This window comes from Paraphaeosphaeria sporulosa, assembly GCF_001642045.1.
Source record: "Paraphaeosphaeria sporulosa strain AP3s5-JAC2a unplaced genomic scaffold CC84scaffold_6, whole genome shotgun sequence".
In the NCBI taxonomy this organism is placed as follows: domain Eukaryota; kingdom Fungi; phylum Ascomycota; class Dothideomycetes; order Pleosporales; family Didymosphaeriaceae; genus Paraphaeosphaeria; species Paraphaeosphaeria sporulosa.
The window spans coordinates 1,443,877-1,459,634 of record NW_017253365.1 but is presented as its reverse complement, the minus strand read 5'-3'; the positions used below and the strand labels follow the sequence as shown (position 1 = coordinate 1,459,634).

The following is a 15,758-nucleotide window of genomic DNA, read 5'->3' as shown; positions in this document are numbered from 1 at the left end:
TTTGGTCGATTCGTAGTAATTACCGCAGGCAACGATCCATGTGGTGCCGAGAGACGAGCGTCGTGTCATATACAGGCGTACTCACACATATTGGTTGATTGAACGCATGAACTGACGTGAGCCATCTTCGGTGGGTGTCGCCCCAAACGATGTAAACGTTTTGACGAGTTGCGCTGGCGCGTGTCAGAGTGTTCATCCGCGATGTTTGAACGTATTCGGTCACGTGTTACCGAAATGAATGATACAACTTCGTGGATACTTAGTGTCAACAATCGGATAACTCACCGAATATGATGTTCATAAGCGGAAGGGTGCCTATTTTTTATTGAAAGGTCCAATTTAGTAAATAATTTTGTAAGGACGGAAAGGAAGACAGCTACTGTTCATTTAACTAACATTCGAATAATTCGAACGATAGTTATCCAGAACTTGTACCTTAGGTTCACGTACCCCCAGCTAAAACGGACGCAACAACTGATGCGCCAAGAAAGAACTTGTCCTTGCGTGACGCATACGAGAGGACTCTCTGTAACCAGTCAATACCAGGCTGAACATCTACATCTCCCGTCGACTTACAATGATAAGTTTAGCATTCTTCCTGAAGGAGACACACCACAGCGACCATCTTGCACGAAAGGTGGACATCGTCGGGGCCTCAGCCGCCTTGCTGCCACTGGGCTGCGACATTGTTAGTCTGCGAGTGAGTGTATCTCTAGGATCGAACACTTGCAAGTGTGCTGGCCAACGGATGAGACTGATAGAGACCCCTGTGGACTTCGCTCGATATGGTAGATTGCGCCGACGCAGGCCTCTATCCCCAGATGATGGACCGAGATGATACTCGTTTTACCCGGCGCATAAGCATATGAAATCGGGTCGAGATGGAAGATGCACAGAAGAATGGCAGAAACAGATGGCGTACCCGCTGCACGCTGAAGCTCGGGCACTGTAACACAAACATCCCTTGAACCACATTCCTTGTAATAAAACATGGGTGGTTCTTCGAAAGCGCACGTGAAGTCTATCACTCGATATCTACATTGCAATCACACCGGCGAAACACCACCGTTGGCCTCATCGATCATCCGCCTCACAATATCTCCCAGTTCTTTCACCATGTGTTTATCACGCGGAAGTGTGTGTCCCTTGGCGTGATCAAATATGTATGCAGAATCAGGATCACACACATTATACAGAGCCATATTTCCGTGCAGATAAGGATCGAGCGAGCCAACTGTGTAACATAGCATGATGAGCTTCGCTTCCATTGATGGAGACAACGGGAGTGGGACTTACTGATGTGGCATGTCGGAATGTCAATCATCAAATCGCTCTCGTCAGCGAGTACAATGCCATCCAAGGTTGGTTTCATAGGGGGCCAACCGCCAAAGAACAATGCGAACTTGAACATGGGCATCCTACCATGGTTTTCTTGCATGAGCTGCTCGTGCAACAGAAGTGTACCAGCAATCGTTGCGCCCTCGGAGTAGCCCACTATCCCATCGAACGGACCCTCCTTCTCCATGAGATCGTACAAGTACTGGAGAGTATTCGCAGCACTCTTGTCGGTTCTCGCCACACCATAAGTCATAAGCTCGCGCATTGTCATCTCCGGAGTCTCTAGCTGTGGGAAGTCTCTGATGCGCTCGATAACGTCCACCTTCTCGGCCTCTTCGCCCTCAGGCACAATGAAGCGGAAGTACGGTGGCCCTCCGAAGAATTCCTCGTAGCCTTCTGGCGGTGCTACCTCGTATGGTCCTTGGATGAAATGGAACTCGGCAGTCTTGTCATCTTGTAGCTCCTTAACCAGAGGTGCAAGTTGGACTTTGAATTTCTAGGAGATGTCAATCAATCTTAGAAGCATTCGAAAATGACTCAGGCTTGCCCTACCTCGATGCTGCCATAGGCGCCGGGCAAACACAAGAGTCGCATAGTGCAAGAACAAACTCAGGTGCGAAAATGCTTGGTTCTGGGATACTGAATCGCTGGAAACTTGGAGAAGAGATGAGCTCAGAGTTCAAAGATTCTCTCTCTCAAACGTGGCGCGCCCCGGTACAGGAGGCCCGCGCATGCCGTAGGTACGCAATTGAAACACTGACATGGGCCTTGGCGGTGCAAGGGAGAGGTCGGAGTAGCAATTAGGTTCGACGGAAGGCATTTACAGGGCGGGGTGCAATGATTGAGAAAGGATAGCATCGGCGCAGGGGTGAAGAAATGCAGCGGAAATCCAATAGGTTGGGTGTATGTCCGTCCATGATCACGAGCGCAAAGTGCCGAAGGGGAAACCCGTTCACAGGGTAATAAACATTGTGCTGGCCGGAGAGAATAGGCGGCAAGTGGCCGTTAAGCCACGCGCCGGAGGATTTCAGCCGAACGACGTGCTATAGCCCCCTGTCAATGCTTGTGCCACACAAGCACGTCGAGATACTCGTCTGGTTGGGTGAAGTTACGTGCAGCCGCGGATGCAGATCTTGCCAAGTCTGGATCGATTACCTAAAGAGACGCTAGGCAGGGGTACCTGAGGCAGGAAAGGAGCCTGGGTCACACTTGACGTCGCGTCGTCCAATGTTGCAATCTTTCTTATCTAGGGATCCATATTCTCTCATATCCACCCAACATTTTCATCCAGCGCGTCCGTATGCAACGTCGATCCGCTACCCCGAACAATTCCAGTGATAGATCGCCCTGCTGGGGTTACCCATTGGGGTCGAAACCGGGCTCCTTGCCTGTTCCTGTAGCGTCCACCCGGTTTGTTTAGTTCTAGAGCTTGACCCTCATATCGCCTCTTGCGATGCGCTGCGGCGGCATCTAGAATCGGTAGGACATGCACTTTGCAGCAGTTGCGAGTAGATGATCAGCATGACGACCACCGGCTTCTCCAATTTCACTGCGGGGAGAAGGAGAATCGTTTCCGATACCAGTGTGCTTTGGGCTCTATCTCAATCATCCATATGACCCCCACACATGAATTTTGGGGTAGAAGTTGAAGAATGCATGCCAATGACGCGCACCCCAACCGGCTAATCCCGGAATCACAAGCTCATGGTCCGGCTTGCGACGTAGACGTCCCGAAAATAAGTTCAGAGTGCAGTGACACCAGCGCTACTAAGGAGCATACCAGATCTTGTTCTTTCTTCGCAACCAGGCGATCGTCTTTCAGGGCTGTAAGTCTAGATGTAGAAGACTGAGCTTGTCGATTCGTTTGTGCAGTGTTCAAAGCCAAGTTCTTAACCAGTGAGTACCAAGCTTTCAATGCAGAGGCATACTGTTTCGAAACATATGACTTACTTTTACAGGCGCTACCCTCATCGCAGCGGGTCATGGCGCCGTACGCTCTTACCCCTACATCTGAGAGGGGGAGTCTCTCGGATGGAGAAGTCAATGGGCATGCAAACGGCGACCAACACGAATCATCAATTGTAGGGCTGGCCAACGGCCGCTCTAATGGAGCTGCAAATGGTCATCACGAAACTCCCCAGAATGGTATCCCGCCATCGGACGGCCGAAATCCGCAGGCTCCCCAATTGACGTTGGAAACTGCACCGGCGGTTCCTTACGAGACTGCATATACAAATGGATACACGGATGGCTACACCGAAGGATACACCAAGAGTCACATCGAACTGCAACACCAGCCAGTTGCCATCGTTGGCATGGCGTGTCGCTTCCCTGGTAACGTGTCGACACCTGATGAGTTCTGGGAGCTGTGCGCACGTGCCCGAACCGGCTTCTCTGAAATTCCCAAAGGCCGCTTCGATAGCAACCGTTTTGTTCATCCAAATCCTGGAAAGAGCGGTACAACAAACGCACACGGTGGCAATTTTCTACAGGCAGACCTTAAATCCTTCGACGCTCCATTCTTCAGCTTCACAGCTCAGGAGGCCACCAGTCTAGATCCACAGCAAAGACTCCTTCTGGAGTGCACGTTTGAGGCTCTCGAGAGCGCTGGTATACCCAAGCACAGTATTGTAGGCCAAGATGTTGGCTGCTTCGTTGGCGGCACGTTCTCTGAATACGAGGCGGATCTTTTTAGAGATCCAGAGACGATCCCAATGCATCAGGCAACAGGTCAGTACGCTTAATTGTGTCCTTTGAAACAGCTGCTGACCTCTTTAGGGTGCGCGTTCGCCATGCAGTCGAATCGTATCTCACATTTTTTTGATCTGAGAGGACCGTCATTCACGGTAGACACTGCCTGCTCTAGCAGTATGGTGGCATTACATGTGGCCTGCCAAAGTGTGCGAAATGGCGAGTCAAGCTCTGCCATTGTGGGAGGGGTTCATCTCAACATGTTACCTGAGTTCTGGATCTCGTATTCCATGTCAAGGTACCTCTTCAAATGATGCCGCCAGTATAGTTACTTATCTTAGCTATAGGCTCTTTGGTGAAGCCGGTAGGTCCTTCGCCTTCGATCAAAGAGGCACCGGCTATGGCCGCGGCGAGGGATGTGGCGTCATAGTCCTCAAGACGCTAGAACAGGCACTAAAAGACAACGACCCAATCCGAGCTGTGATCACTGGCAGCGGTATAAACCAGGATGGAAGAACTCCAGGTATCACCATGCCGAATGGTTCTGCACAAGGTATGAGAGTGTGACGCATGGTAGATCTAAGCTGACGGTTCTCAGAATCGCTGATACGATCCGTCTACAAGAATGGCGGCATGGATCCTGCAGATACGGGATACGTTGAGGCCCACGGCACCGGAACAAGAGTTGGTGATCCGATCGAAGTCGGCGCGCTACGTGCCGTTTTTGGGGAGGGTCGCACGAAACGAAAACCACTGTTCATCGGCTCGGTGAAGTCAAATATTGGGCACTTGGAAGCGGCCGCTGGCATTGCGGGCGTCATCAAAACAGCTCTCATGCTCGAACGTGGTTTCATTCTGCCAAACTACGACTTCGAACAGCCCAATGAGAAAATCCCGTTCGACGAATGGGGGCTGAAAGTGCCGACCAATCAACGACCTTGGCCAATCGGCAAGCGCTGGGCGAGTGTCAATGGCTTTGGCTTTGGTGGTACTAATGCTCATGTTGTTTTGACCAAAGGTCCGCTCGAGAGAAAGACCATGAAAGAGGAGATCGACACGCAGGTATTCGACAGGTTGTTCTTGTTGAGTGGGAACGACAAAGTCACGGCTGAACAAGTGATGAAGAATTATGGAATATATCTTGAACAGCGCCCCGAAGTCTTCCAGATCGACTTGTTGAGCGACTTGGCATATACCTTGGGGCAGCGCAAGACCCACCTTCCGTGGCGTATAGCTGTGACTGCGTCAAGCTCTGTCGATCTCGTGGAAACACTCTCGAGCGGCAAAGTCCGTCCAGTGAAACAAGACTTGGAGCCGCTTCGTTTAGGTTTCATTTTCACGGGTCAGGGTAAGCAGATACATTCTCGTCGCATTGTGAGTGCTGTCCACTGACCATGTTACTCCTACAGGAGCACAATGGTGGGCCATGGGCCGCGAACTTTATGAGCGCTACCCTGTTTACGCAGCAGCAATCGACCGAGCCGACAAACACTTGCTGTCGATTGGGGCTTCTTTCTCGCTGCTCGAGGAGCTCTCCAAGGACGAGATAGACACTAAGATTAACAGCGCCCATCTGAGCCAGCCTTCCTGTACTGCGGTACAGTTGGCGCTGGTTGACTTATTGAGAACGTGGGATATAAACGCCACAGCCGTTGCAGGCCACTCTAGCGGAGAGATTGGCGCTGCTTATGCCGCAGGGATCATCGACTTCGATGACGCGATGACTGTGGCGTATCATAGAGGACGCCTCATTCCGATTTTGAAGGAGAAGTTTCCTACTCTAGATGGGAGCATGATGGCCGTTGGTGCTGGGCAAGCAGACATTGCTCCACTGCTTGAGCGCATCCCGAGCTCGGCGGGTGAGGCCAAGATTGCTTGCATCAACAGTCCTTCCAGTGTCACAGTATCGGGCGACACAGATGCTATTCTTGAGCTTCAACGAATTATCGAAGAAGTAAGTTCCCCGTGGATGACTTCTTCTGCGTAAGAGACACTAACTCTTGTGTTCGCTACTAGGTTCATCCAGGAATGTTTGCGCGAAAGCTGCAAGTTGACACTGCTTATCATTCGCATCATATGAACCTGGTAGCGAAGGATTACACCGAGTCGCTGCGCTTTGTCAAGCCGCCTAAGGACTCGAATACGCTGTTCTACTCGTCGTTACTCGGTCGCCTGGCTAATTCTACAGAACTTGATGCAACATACTGGGTACAAAACTTGACCTGTCCTGTGCGTTTCGATGAAGCGGTACAAAGCATGTGTCAGCCGACTGATAGCCATCAAACTGGCGTCAATTTTTTGTTAGAACTTGGGCCTCATTCAGCGCTTGCGGGCCCAATCAAACAAATTCTCAAGGCCGTAAGTATCCTGCATACTCAATACATGTGATTACTAGATACTAAATTTATAGGTTGGACCCTCCGCGAGCAAGATTGCGTATGCATCAGCCTTAGCACGCAAGAAGAGTGCTCTCGAGACCGCTCTTGCACTTGCCGGGACTTTGTGGATCAAAGGAGCTGCGCTTGAAATGGGTGCGATCAACTTCCCAAAGACGATGGCGAAGCCGCCGGCTGTGCTCACTGACATACCACGATATCCATGGAACCACCAATCACAGTATTACCATCAATCTAGGTTCACAGAAATCCATAAATTCCAGAACGACCGACGTTCGGACATTATAGGCGCATTGGCTATGTACTCGAATCACACCGAGCCCACCTGGAGGAATATCGTGCGCTTGGACGAGCTCCCTTGGCTACGCCATCACCAAATTCAAGGGTTGACTATCTTCCCGATATCCGGTTTTGTGTCTATGGCCTTGGAGGCTGCGGCGCAGAAGGCGTCCTGGGACAGCATCGAGTTTGACGTCTTGGAAGTCTGCGACTTGCATGTCGCCACACCTATCGTATTGTCAGAAGATGACCTGGAGATGACCATAACACTGCGACCTCAGTCAGGAAGCGCAACGGGCCCAGGACTGCGAGCTAAGTTCTTTATATCATCATGGGCAACCGCGAAAGGCTGGACTCAGCACTGCACAGGGTTTGTGAAGACCAAGCGGGTAGAAGCCCATGACCTTCACAATAACCGACTGGTCGATGTTCGAAGACAAAAGTTGAGGTCCAAGTTATTGAGCATTGCGGAAGCCGCTAAAGACGTCGTGGCAACTGACGCGCTCTACGAACGCATGTCAGCGATTGGAGTATCCTATGGAAACACTTTCCAAGGGCTCACTGATTGTCGAGCATCCAAGAGCGGATCTGTGTCTGAGCTGGTGCAAGCTGACACTGTTACCGATATGCCAAATCACTACGAGTCGGACTACATTATTCATCCAACAGTATTGGAACAGCTGATCTCCTCATACTGGCCGGTTCTGAACTCCACCAATGGTCTCTTAGACAACATCCACCTGCCCTCGTCTATTGGTAAGGTCACAGTGTCAGGGACAGCGTCCACAACACTTCAGAGCAATAGAGGGAGATTACAGGCATTCTGTGAGCCTCGTGAAATTCTCAGCAACGTCAAATCGAACAAGCTCTCTATGTTCGCCATGGCGACAATTGATGCGGACGAGCCTGTCATCACCATCGAAGATCTAACTACAGCGCCTATTCTAGAGAAGGATGCTAACACCGAGGCTGACGGCGCTCGAGAGCTCTGCTACAAGCAGACGTGGGAGCCAGCCTTTGCAGAGCAGAAGGAAGAAACCCCGGCTCAGTTCGATGCTGAAATTGTCATTATTCACGGAGAAACCGACCTGCAGCGCAGCCTAGTCGGCGAATTGGCTTCAAATCTAGCTACTGTAACAGGTTCAGCGCCCGGTACGGGTGTCTTGGGTCAAGTCGATGGTACTAAAAAGATCTGCATCTTCCTCACCGAGGTTGACCAAACCGTTCTATCGACATTGGATCAACAGAACTTCGAGGCGCTACAGAAGCTTCTCACCTCTGTACAAGGCATACTCTGGGTCGTCAGAGGCGCCTACCAGAACGCTAAGAATCCAGACGCGAACATGATTGCCGGGTTTAGCCGCACTCTTCGTTCCGAGGGCACTCTCATGGATTTCATCACATTGGACTTGGATGGTGAGACAATGTTATCTCAGTCAGACATGGTCCGCACGATATCGAAGGTGTTCCAAGCATCGTTGGGCGTCAATCGTCAAGTTGAGGAGACCGAGTTCATGGAACGGGGCGGCTTGCTACTCACTCCTCGCATAATCAACGATGCAGACATGAACGAATATGTTCATCAGCAAGTGCAGCCTTCTGCAACTGCCCCTGCTCACTTCACGGACACTGAGCGGCCGTTGCGAACGTTCATTGCTACACCTGGCGCGCTAGACACAGTGCACTTCGAAGATGACCACAGAGCGCAGGCTCCATTACCTGATGATGAAGTAGAGATCCAGGTCAAGGCAGTAGGCATCAACGTACGAGATGCCGAAACAGCCATGGGCCACCTTCCCGGCGACGATCTTGGCATGGAGTGCAGCGGTGTGGTAATCCGCGCAGGATCCAGTATCTCCTCGGTCAGCGTTGGTGATCGTGTCGCGGCCATCACTCCCAACGGGTCACTGTCTACTGTTGCCCGTGCCCACGACCGGTTTCTCGTCAAACTTCCGGATCATCTGTCGTTCCAAGAGGCGGCAACGATCCCGCTCGCATACTGCACTGCGTACCACAGCCTGGTTGACACCGCTTCGCTCTCCGAAGGCGAGTCTGTTCTAGTTCACCACGCCGCATCCGCTGTGGGACAAGCCGCTGTTTCTGTGGCACAAATGCTCGGCGCAGAGGTGTTCGCCACAGTGAGGAACTCCGAGGAGAAGGCCACTCTGATCCAGCTGTACAACATTCCCAACAACAACATCTACTTTGCTGGCAGCGACTCATTTGCCGACTTCTTGCTCGACGCGACGAAGGGACTCGGAGTGGATGTTATCCTCAATGATATGTCGGAGGTCGAAGTTCTCCGCGCGACATGGCGATGCATGGCCAAGTTCGGCCGTTTCGTTCACGTCGGATGCAAAGACCTTGCCCATGTAGCTTTCGAAAAGAGTGCGACGATTGTATGTGTTGATGTATTCGCGCTTGCGCAGGATCGACCACAGAAGCTGAAGCGGGTGTTGAGCGATGTTGCTAAGCTTCTGCGGTTCGGTAAGGTGTTGCCTATACATCCCGTCGTCTCTTATGGTATATTGGAGACTACGCCTGTGCTACAAGCACTGCACTCGGCCGAGCTACATGGAAAAGCTGTTATAGTTCCACGTGAGGATGAAGCGGTACTGGTAAGTCGTTGTGTTTTCTTCGGCTTATTTCCATGCATGCTAACTCAGGTCACAGGTGCCACGTCTTGAGGAAGAAGCGAATATCCTTCATGCCGATGCCACATATGTTTTGATTGGTGGTACTGGTGGCCTTGGCCGTAGCATGGCCAGATGGATGGTATCCAAAGGCGCACGCAATATCGTTCTTCTTTCGCGGAGTGGTGCCGTTCAAGGCAAGGCGAAAGAGCAAGTCGATGCCCTCAATGCCTCAGGCGCCAATATTGTGGTCCGGCGCTGTAACGTGGCTGATCGCTCGGATGTTGACGCTTTGATGACCTCGGGTCTAGAAGGTCTGCCACCTGTCCGAGGTATCATCCACGGTGCTATGGTTCTGCGCGTGAGTTACCATCCTTTCCGCCAAATCGACTGTAACTGATCATATACCAGGATGTCTTGTTCGAAAAGATGACCTTCGAGCAATATACCACCGTTATCGAATCGAAGGTCAAGGGCGCATGGAACTTCCACCACGCACTTGCGTCATCACCGCTTGACTTCTTCATCGTCATCTCTTCGGCTGCAGGTGCTGTAGGTAACAGAGGTCAAGCAGCTTATGCGGCCGCAAATACGTTCCTCAACGGTCTTACCCAGTATCGTGCATTCCGCGGTCAGCCAGCAGCGTCTATCGACCTGACAGCCGTCTCCGATGCCGGTTATCTCGCTGAAGATGCCGAAAAGGCTGCGGAAGTTGCGCGCAATCTGGGCAGCGACACCATTTGCGAGGCCGAAGTGCTTGCACTTATCAGCGCAGCTATCACCGGCAAAATGGCGAGTACCTGCAACCACCACGCCATCACTGGCATGCGCATCACGGCCACCATGCGTCCCTTCTGGTCTACCGATGCAAAGTTCAAGCGCTTGTTGTCCGTTGCTGAAGCTGAAGCTGCTGCCATGTCTTCCAATGGCCCGGTTACTATCTCCTGGGGTGCCGCGTTCAAGACAGCAGCGTCGGCCTCTCGCGCCGAAGCTGAGGAGGTTGTCTGCAATGGGCTTTTAGAGAAGATTGCCGAGGTCGTTGGTATGGAGAAGGAGGAATTGGATGTTACTCGACCGCTGAGTAATTATCCGCTTGACTCACTGACAGCAATCGAAGTGCGCAACTTCATCACGAGAATGTTTGAGGCAAACTTGCAGGTTTTGGAGTTGTTGGCTCAAGGAAGCATCCAGGCCTTGGCAAAGGTAGTATGTACGAAGAGTAAGGTCGGCGTGGTGGCGGAGTAGAGAGCGTCCGTGCGGCTAAGATGATGCTGAACGCTCTTGTAGTCGTGAATCTTTCTGTGAGTCGAGGCGACGTGCTAGGAATAGTATGTACATAGGGTTGGCGTTGCTGATATATTTATCTATTACGTTCTCTTTCTGCAGCCTCTAATGACACAAAGCTAGTGGCCATACTGCGTGTCGGTACCTGCTTGACGATATTATGATGCGTCTTCGCTTTCCATACCAGAATCATGGCAATCCGCTCCTTGAAAAGGCCGGTCGTAGAGTAAAGTTGTTGTTATCACATCTTATCTGCTTTCCCTACCGGCGTTCGCGGCCTCAAGGTGACTTTCTCCCTCCCGCCGCCCCACCATCTTTTTCCGAACTCCGCTATATCATCCCTAGTTGCTTTGTCTAATTTGCCATGAGGCTTCACACTGGCCGCCGCCAGCGTCCTCAAAAACAGTCCTACTCGGACTCCGATTCCGGTTGGATCCTCTAAACCATAGAAACCATTCGTTATGCGATAAGCATCTGGCGAGCAGAGTTGGTTCGACACAGAAAAGCAGTGAAGCGCAGTGCCTATACTCATGGCGTAATATAACATGGAGCCTTCACCTGCACTGGGTGCAGAGAAATAAGGCAGTGACTTAGAGATGAGGCTCGCATACCGAAGCGGATCAATGCGATGCGGTAGGAGATACACGGGATTGTCGCAAGCTTGCCACAAAAGGCGGAGGATTGTATGAACGAAACTGCATGCTATCCAATATACAGAAAGTGCCTGCGCATGTTCATAGTTGATCTCGGTCTCTGCAGTCAGTGGCTGATCGAAGTCTGGAGCCCGGCTCGCGTAACGATTCGGATGGATGTGGCGTAGGTCATTGCAGGTTGCGACGAACTCGCGATACCAGTCTTGGAGTTCGTTGTCGAGCCTCCAGCAAGCCTTCAGCAGCGACTCTGAATTGGCTGCCGGTTGAGGTCTTGCTATGTGCAGCTGGTCAAGCATTTCCAGAACGCGAGGTACTTGAGCACAAAGATCGACCACCTTGTCATAAATGGACTTAGGAGTGCTCCATGGTACGGTCGTCCATTCGTGAGAGTCGAGGAATGTTGCTTTGCGAGATATAAGTGCACCGAAAATCTGGACATTTTTAGTAAAGGGCCACCAAGGTATTTGTTTGAAAAGACCTACTACGTCCATGCGCGCACCGACGAAAAGAGCATGACTAATCCCGTAGGTAAATTCATGAGGCCCACGAAGCTGCATCAGGATTCCAACCCCTGATATGTGATGTTGCCAATTAATTCCCTGCGCTGTTGGGCTACACATGACCTCGTAAAGACCCAGGATCATACACACAGCAAGAAGTTCATCATTGCAAGCACCCCTCTGTATATCAATCTTACGAGCAACTTCCCGGAGGCAGTTGGTGTAATGGATAGCTCCTGATCTTGCGACATCGGCGTTGCCGCTATATTGACCAACACGTGAAAGCGTCAACGCAAGCATTGCGTTCTTGAAAGGCCCATCAGCCGTATAATGGTCCCGGATGACTTGAGTCCAACCTCCATTGGGAGATCGCGATGCTCTGGACATGGTGGGTAACAGAAGCTCCCAGAAAGTGTCGATATACTTAATCTGCATAGCGGTACTTTCCAAGCTGGCATGTGATTTGGAAGCCGGTGGAGTGTAGATGAATTTGGAAGCTGGGGGGGTATAAACTACTACATCCAGGGTGTCATCGTAACCCGTGCATCGAGTTTTTCTCTTGATACATTGGTCACAATGTGGCCGTGATAGATCGCACTGGATATTCGTTAGCTGTGAGTAGACGCCGGCTGATGCCTAGACCCAATGTAGGATCCGCTTCGAAGTCTTGACCTACCCCCTTCTTCCTCCGACGGCAATCAAAACACCCCTTAGACCGACCTGCCCTGCCAACCATGTTCGAAGCAGCTACAGGCTCGATTCGCGATGCACGAAAGGTGGTGGTGCATGTATGGTGGTCAGTAAGCCTCCATCCCCACACTAGCCGTCTAAGGTGACGCTATGACTAAACCCCACTAGTGCACATGTGGCATCTAAATGCACACTATTACTTCAACTCAACGCGGTCGATTTCTTTCCTCACTACTTTATCAAGGCGATTTCGTGAATCAAAGCCTCAAATTGCCTTCTACAGGACTCTTTCTGCGTCAGCGAAAGGTTCCGGTCATGCCCAAAGGAGCCACACCCGTGGACTCTCCACGACTCACTAAACCATCGCATTCACCGATTTTCTTGGCCGTCTAACGATTGCGGATCTATATGCGCACCAATTACTTGCCTATCCGACCTCGAGTACCGTCGGAGCAACCTCTGTAAACCATGCGAAGCATTAGGTTGAGAATTCGAGATGCCCATGGCTGCCTAGTATCGAATTGACAAGGTGCTTCACCGCATGCGATAAGATGATAGAGGAATGGGTCTCCATGATGCCAGACTGCTCGAACTCATACACAGTATTGCAGCCGGCCTCCTCAATACTATAAGTCACGTTCGGACAAGTCCAATACGGCTCCAAGCTTGTCTCCTGCTGCAAATCGCGTTGTCGTCGCAGCACGGAAGGTCTATCATCATCTTGATGTTGCAAAAGGCTACAACTTCGCATTGTGGAAATCCCGCCCTTCTAACCATTGAGACCAGGAACTCTCCTGCAGAGTCGATGGTTTCTATATTTGCGGGCGCATTTCTGTGGTGCTCGCTCGCACGCCTCCAGTTCTTCGACTCCAAAGGCAAGATGCGCGGCGGCGGGCCTAGTAGTACACTTCCCGGCGAATGCTTTAGTACCGGATATCGCTGCATTCAGAGGTCGGTATCCGCATGCATATGCTAGGCGTCTTTCCAGCGGGCACCCTCGTGTGTTTCCGCTTTGTCTTTATTGTCCGTCAAGGGGATCTTGATCCATCCCGTTAATGACTACGTTATGATACTGCTGGTACTCGCGGCTATAATAGGAGCGTTGATGACTGCAACGCATGTGGAAGGTGGTCAATTGAACGTCCAGACGGGAGCAGGTTTCCTAGCGCTCGTCGTGTCAATTGAGCTAGGGCTTGCGGGGTGAAACTTCAAGAAGCTGCAGATTGACCAGCACTGTGCTTGGATACTGAGGGCGTGGATCCTGGTAGGTCACGTCTTCACTTCAGACGTAATCTTTCCATCGCAGCTGGGAACACCAATTGCATCTCCTATTATTCTGTTCATTGCAGCACAGATCGTCAGCAGACAAGGCAACTACTTCAAGCCTCGTTTCTGCGAGCACGTTGAGATCATGCTGGAATCTGCCAAAGGAATGCTTGAGTACTAGCCGTAGGTGCATTGTAATTCAGTGGAAGCACTATTGGACAAAAGTCCGTGCGAGTATGACTTCTCGTAGGATAGATGAATTTGTGGTCGCGCTCGGTGCGCCTTTTGGAATAGCATTATGGCTTGGAATGGCTTTTCAGGCTGTCGGCGTGGAGATCTACGTCTGTGTTTCGGATACTCCTCCATTCTGGGCTAGCTGCAATTGACCACCAGAGAATCAACATGTCTCCGTCAGGGCTCGTATGACCGTCTGCTAGAAGCAGGCTACACTCCTCCTGGAGGCGCAGGATTCGCAGCCGCAAGACTTGGCGATGCAGAACCCTTGACTCCAACGACAGGTACAGGTATGAACATTGGCACAGGAAAGCTACCTGCGAGCGACGCTGTGGAAGTAAACTGAGACGGCCAAACAGAGCAATCCCCAGAAGCTTTATGTTGTCAATAATTAGCTATCAACAACAACTCCTACTTGAACTGTTCCTCGCCAAACTTTCCAGTCAAGTCCATCTTCAACAAATTCTGCTCTACAATCTCCTCCTTCCTCTTCACCAACTCCTCCACATCCCAGTTTGCACTCAAATACCTGCCACTCAAGAAGGCACGATCTGCGCCCTCCCAGCCAGCAATCCACGTCGCCAGTCCGCCCACCAGCTGCGGCGTATCGTGAGCGAACGGCGCAAAGGCGTCCTTGAGCATGTCAGTAGGCACAATGCCGGGATGCACCGCAACCGCCGTCACGTTCGGGTTCTCGGCCCTGACGTAGTCCATAAGCTCGAACACGACTAGTTTGGAGAGGCCGTAGCTGGAGAGGTTGGGGAAGACTTGGTAGGCGGCGCCGGTGGTAAGTGTGATGATTTTGGCAGGGGCGGACTCAGGGAGCAGTTTGAGGAAGCCTTGGGTTACGAGGAAGGTCCCGTAGATGTTGACGGTCTGAGGTGAGTGTTAGATCGGCCTTTGCGAGTCGTGATTTGACGTACCATGTCGCCCCACCAGACCTTGTGATCCTCATCCTTGACCGACGAAAGGCTGTTGAACACCGCGGCGTTGTTTACCAGCACGTCGGCGTGACCGTACTTGCTCTTGACCTTTTCGAAGAGCGCTGCTACACTCTCCGGGTCTGCCACGTCTGTGGAGACAATCAAGGTCTCGACATTGGGAAACTTTTCGTTGACACTGGCGGCGACCTCTTCGAGTTTCTTTGCGTTCCTGGCTACAAGCACGAGCGCTTTGGGTCCCGTTGCTGCGAATGCTTGTACAAACCCCTAGACGAAAGTCAGCCTAAGCGATACAGCACATTCGGTAGAATATGCTCCGGCTTACTTTTGCACCCAACCCTTGGCTTGCGCCCGTAATGATCACAACTTTCCCAGCTTGAGACAGGGAGGAGCTGGTAGGATCGATGGCAGGATACACATCGCGGTATGTTTTCGCGGTGAATTGCTGTGCCTTGACGAAGTAATCGGGATCAGGGGTTTGTCCAGCCATGGCGAGAACGCGATGCAAACACAAGCAATGAAGAGCACTTGAGATTTAGGTTGATCCTGTGAGCTTGAGAGATAACGCTGAATATTTCAGGATTTATCAAGATGGTGAGTAGGCTGGCTTTATACTTGGTCCGCTCTTCTCTTTGGCGCTGCGGCGTGAGCGACCATACCATTTATGACGATGCTTACCCATCAGCGGGTTAATTACAAGGTTCCGACCAGCACCATAGACGATGCGGAGAGCTAGAAAAGACTTTCCCTACCTGGGAACCCGCAGGCCTGCAAACAAGGCTGCGACCAAGGTGCAAGGCAGCGGAGCGCCGGCTTACGAATACGTTGCAGTAGCTTCACCACGGAATGTGTG

The 15,758-nt window shown here is 51.6% G+C and overlaps 4 protein-coding genes across 4 annotated transcripts; 1 reads left to right on the top strand and 3 right to left on the bottom strand.

Annotated features, from left to right (window-relative positions):
- Positions 1–1,009: 1,009 nt before the first annotated feature.
- CC84DRAFT_1121597 (uncharacterized protein) lies at positions 1,010–2,431 on the bottom strand. The gene is made up of 3 exons (XM_018175614.1): positions 1,891–2,431; positions 1,297–1,834; positions 1,010–1,234 (listed from the first exon to the last, which is right to left on the bottom strand). The coding sequence occupies exons 1-3, from the start codon at positions 1,930–1,932 to the stop codon at positions 1,047–1,049; spliced, it is 768 nt and encodes a 255-aa protein (XP_018035212.1). The 5' UTR covers positions 1,933–2,431; the 3' UTR covers positions 1,010–1,046.
- A 572-nt stretch (positions 2,432–3,003) lies between these two features.
- Positions 3,004–10,653, top strand: CC84DRAFT_1147778 (BcPKS8, polyketide synthase). Its single transcript, XM_018176605.1, has 10 exons — positions 3,004–3,234; positions 3,297–4,068; positions 4,117–4,327; positions 4,377–4,582; positions 4,628–5,377; positions 5,439–5,983; positions 6,046–6,387; positions 6,440–9,322; positions 9,378–9,698; positions 9,749–10,653. Exons 2-10 carry the CDS (start codon positions 3,321–3,323, stop codon positions 10,580–10,582), a joined length of 6,840 nt encoding a protein of 2,279 aa, XP_018035211.1. The 5' UTR covers positions 3,004–3,234; positions 3,297–3,320; the 3' UTR covers positions 10,583–10,653.
- A 71-nt stretch (positions 10,654–10,724) lies between these two features.
- On the bottom strand, positions 10,725–12,555 carry CC84DRAFT_1165223 (uncharacterized protein). Its single transcript, XM_018178669.1, has 3 exons — positions 12,451–12,555; positions 11,757–12,371; positions 10,725–11,705 (listed from the first exon to the last, which is right to left on the bottom strand). The coding sequence occupies exons 1-3, from the start codon at positions 12,508–12,510 to the stop codon at positions 10,863–10,865; spliced, it is 1,518 nt and encodes a 505-aa protein (XP_018035210.1). The 5' UTR covers positions 12,511–12,555; the 3' UTR covers positions 10,725–10,862.
- A 1,483-nt stretch (positions 12,556–14,038) lies between these two features.
- CC84DRAFT_1206413 (NAD(P)-binding protein) lies at positions 14,039–15,605 on the bottom strand. The gene is made up of 3 exons (XM_018182028.1): positions 15,231–15,605; positions 14,888–15,172; positions 14,039–14,840 (listed from the first exon to the last, which is right to left on the bottom strand). Exons 1-3 carry the CDS (start codon positions 15,393–15,395, stop codon positions 14,376–14,378), a joined length of 915 nt encoding a protein of 304 aa, XP_018035209.1. The 5' UTR covers positions 15,396–15,605; the 3' UTR covers positions 14,039–14,375.
- Between the last annotated feature and the right edge of the window lie 153 nt (positions 15,606–15,758).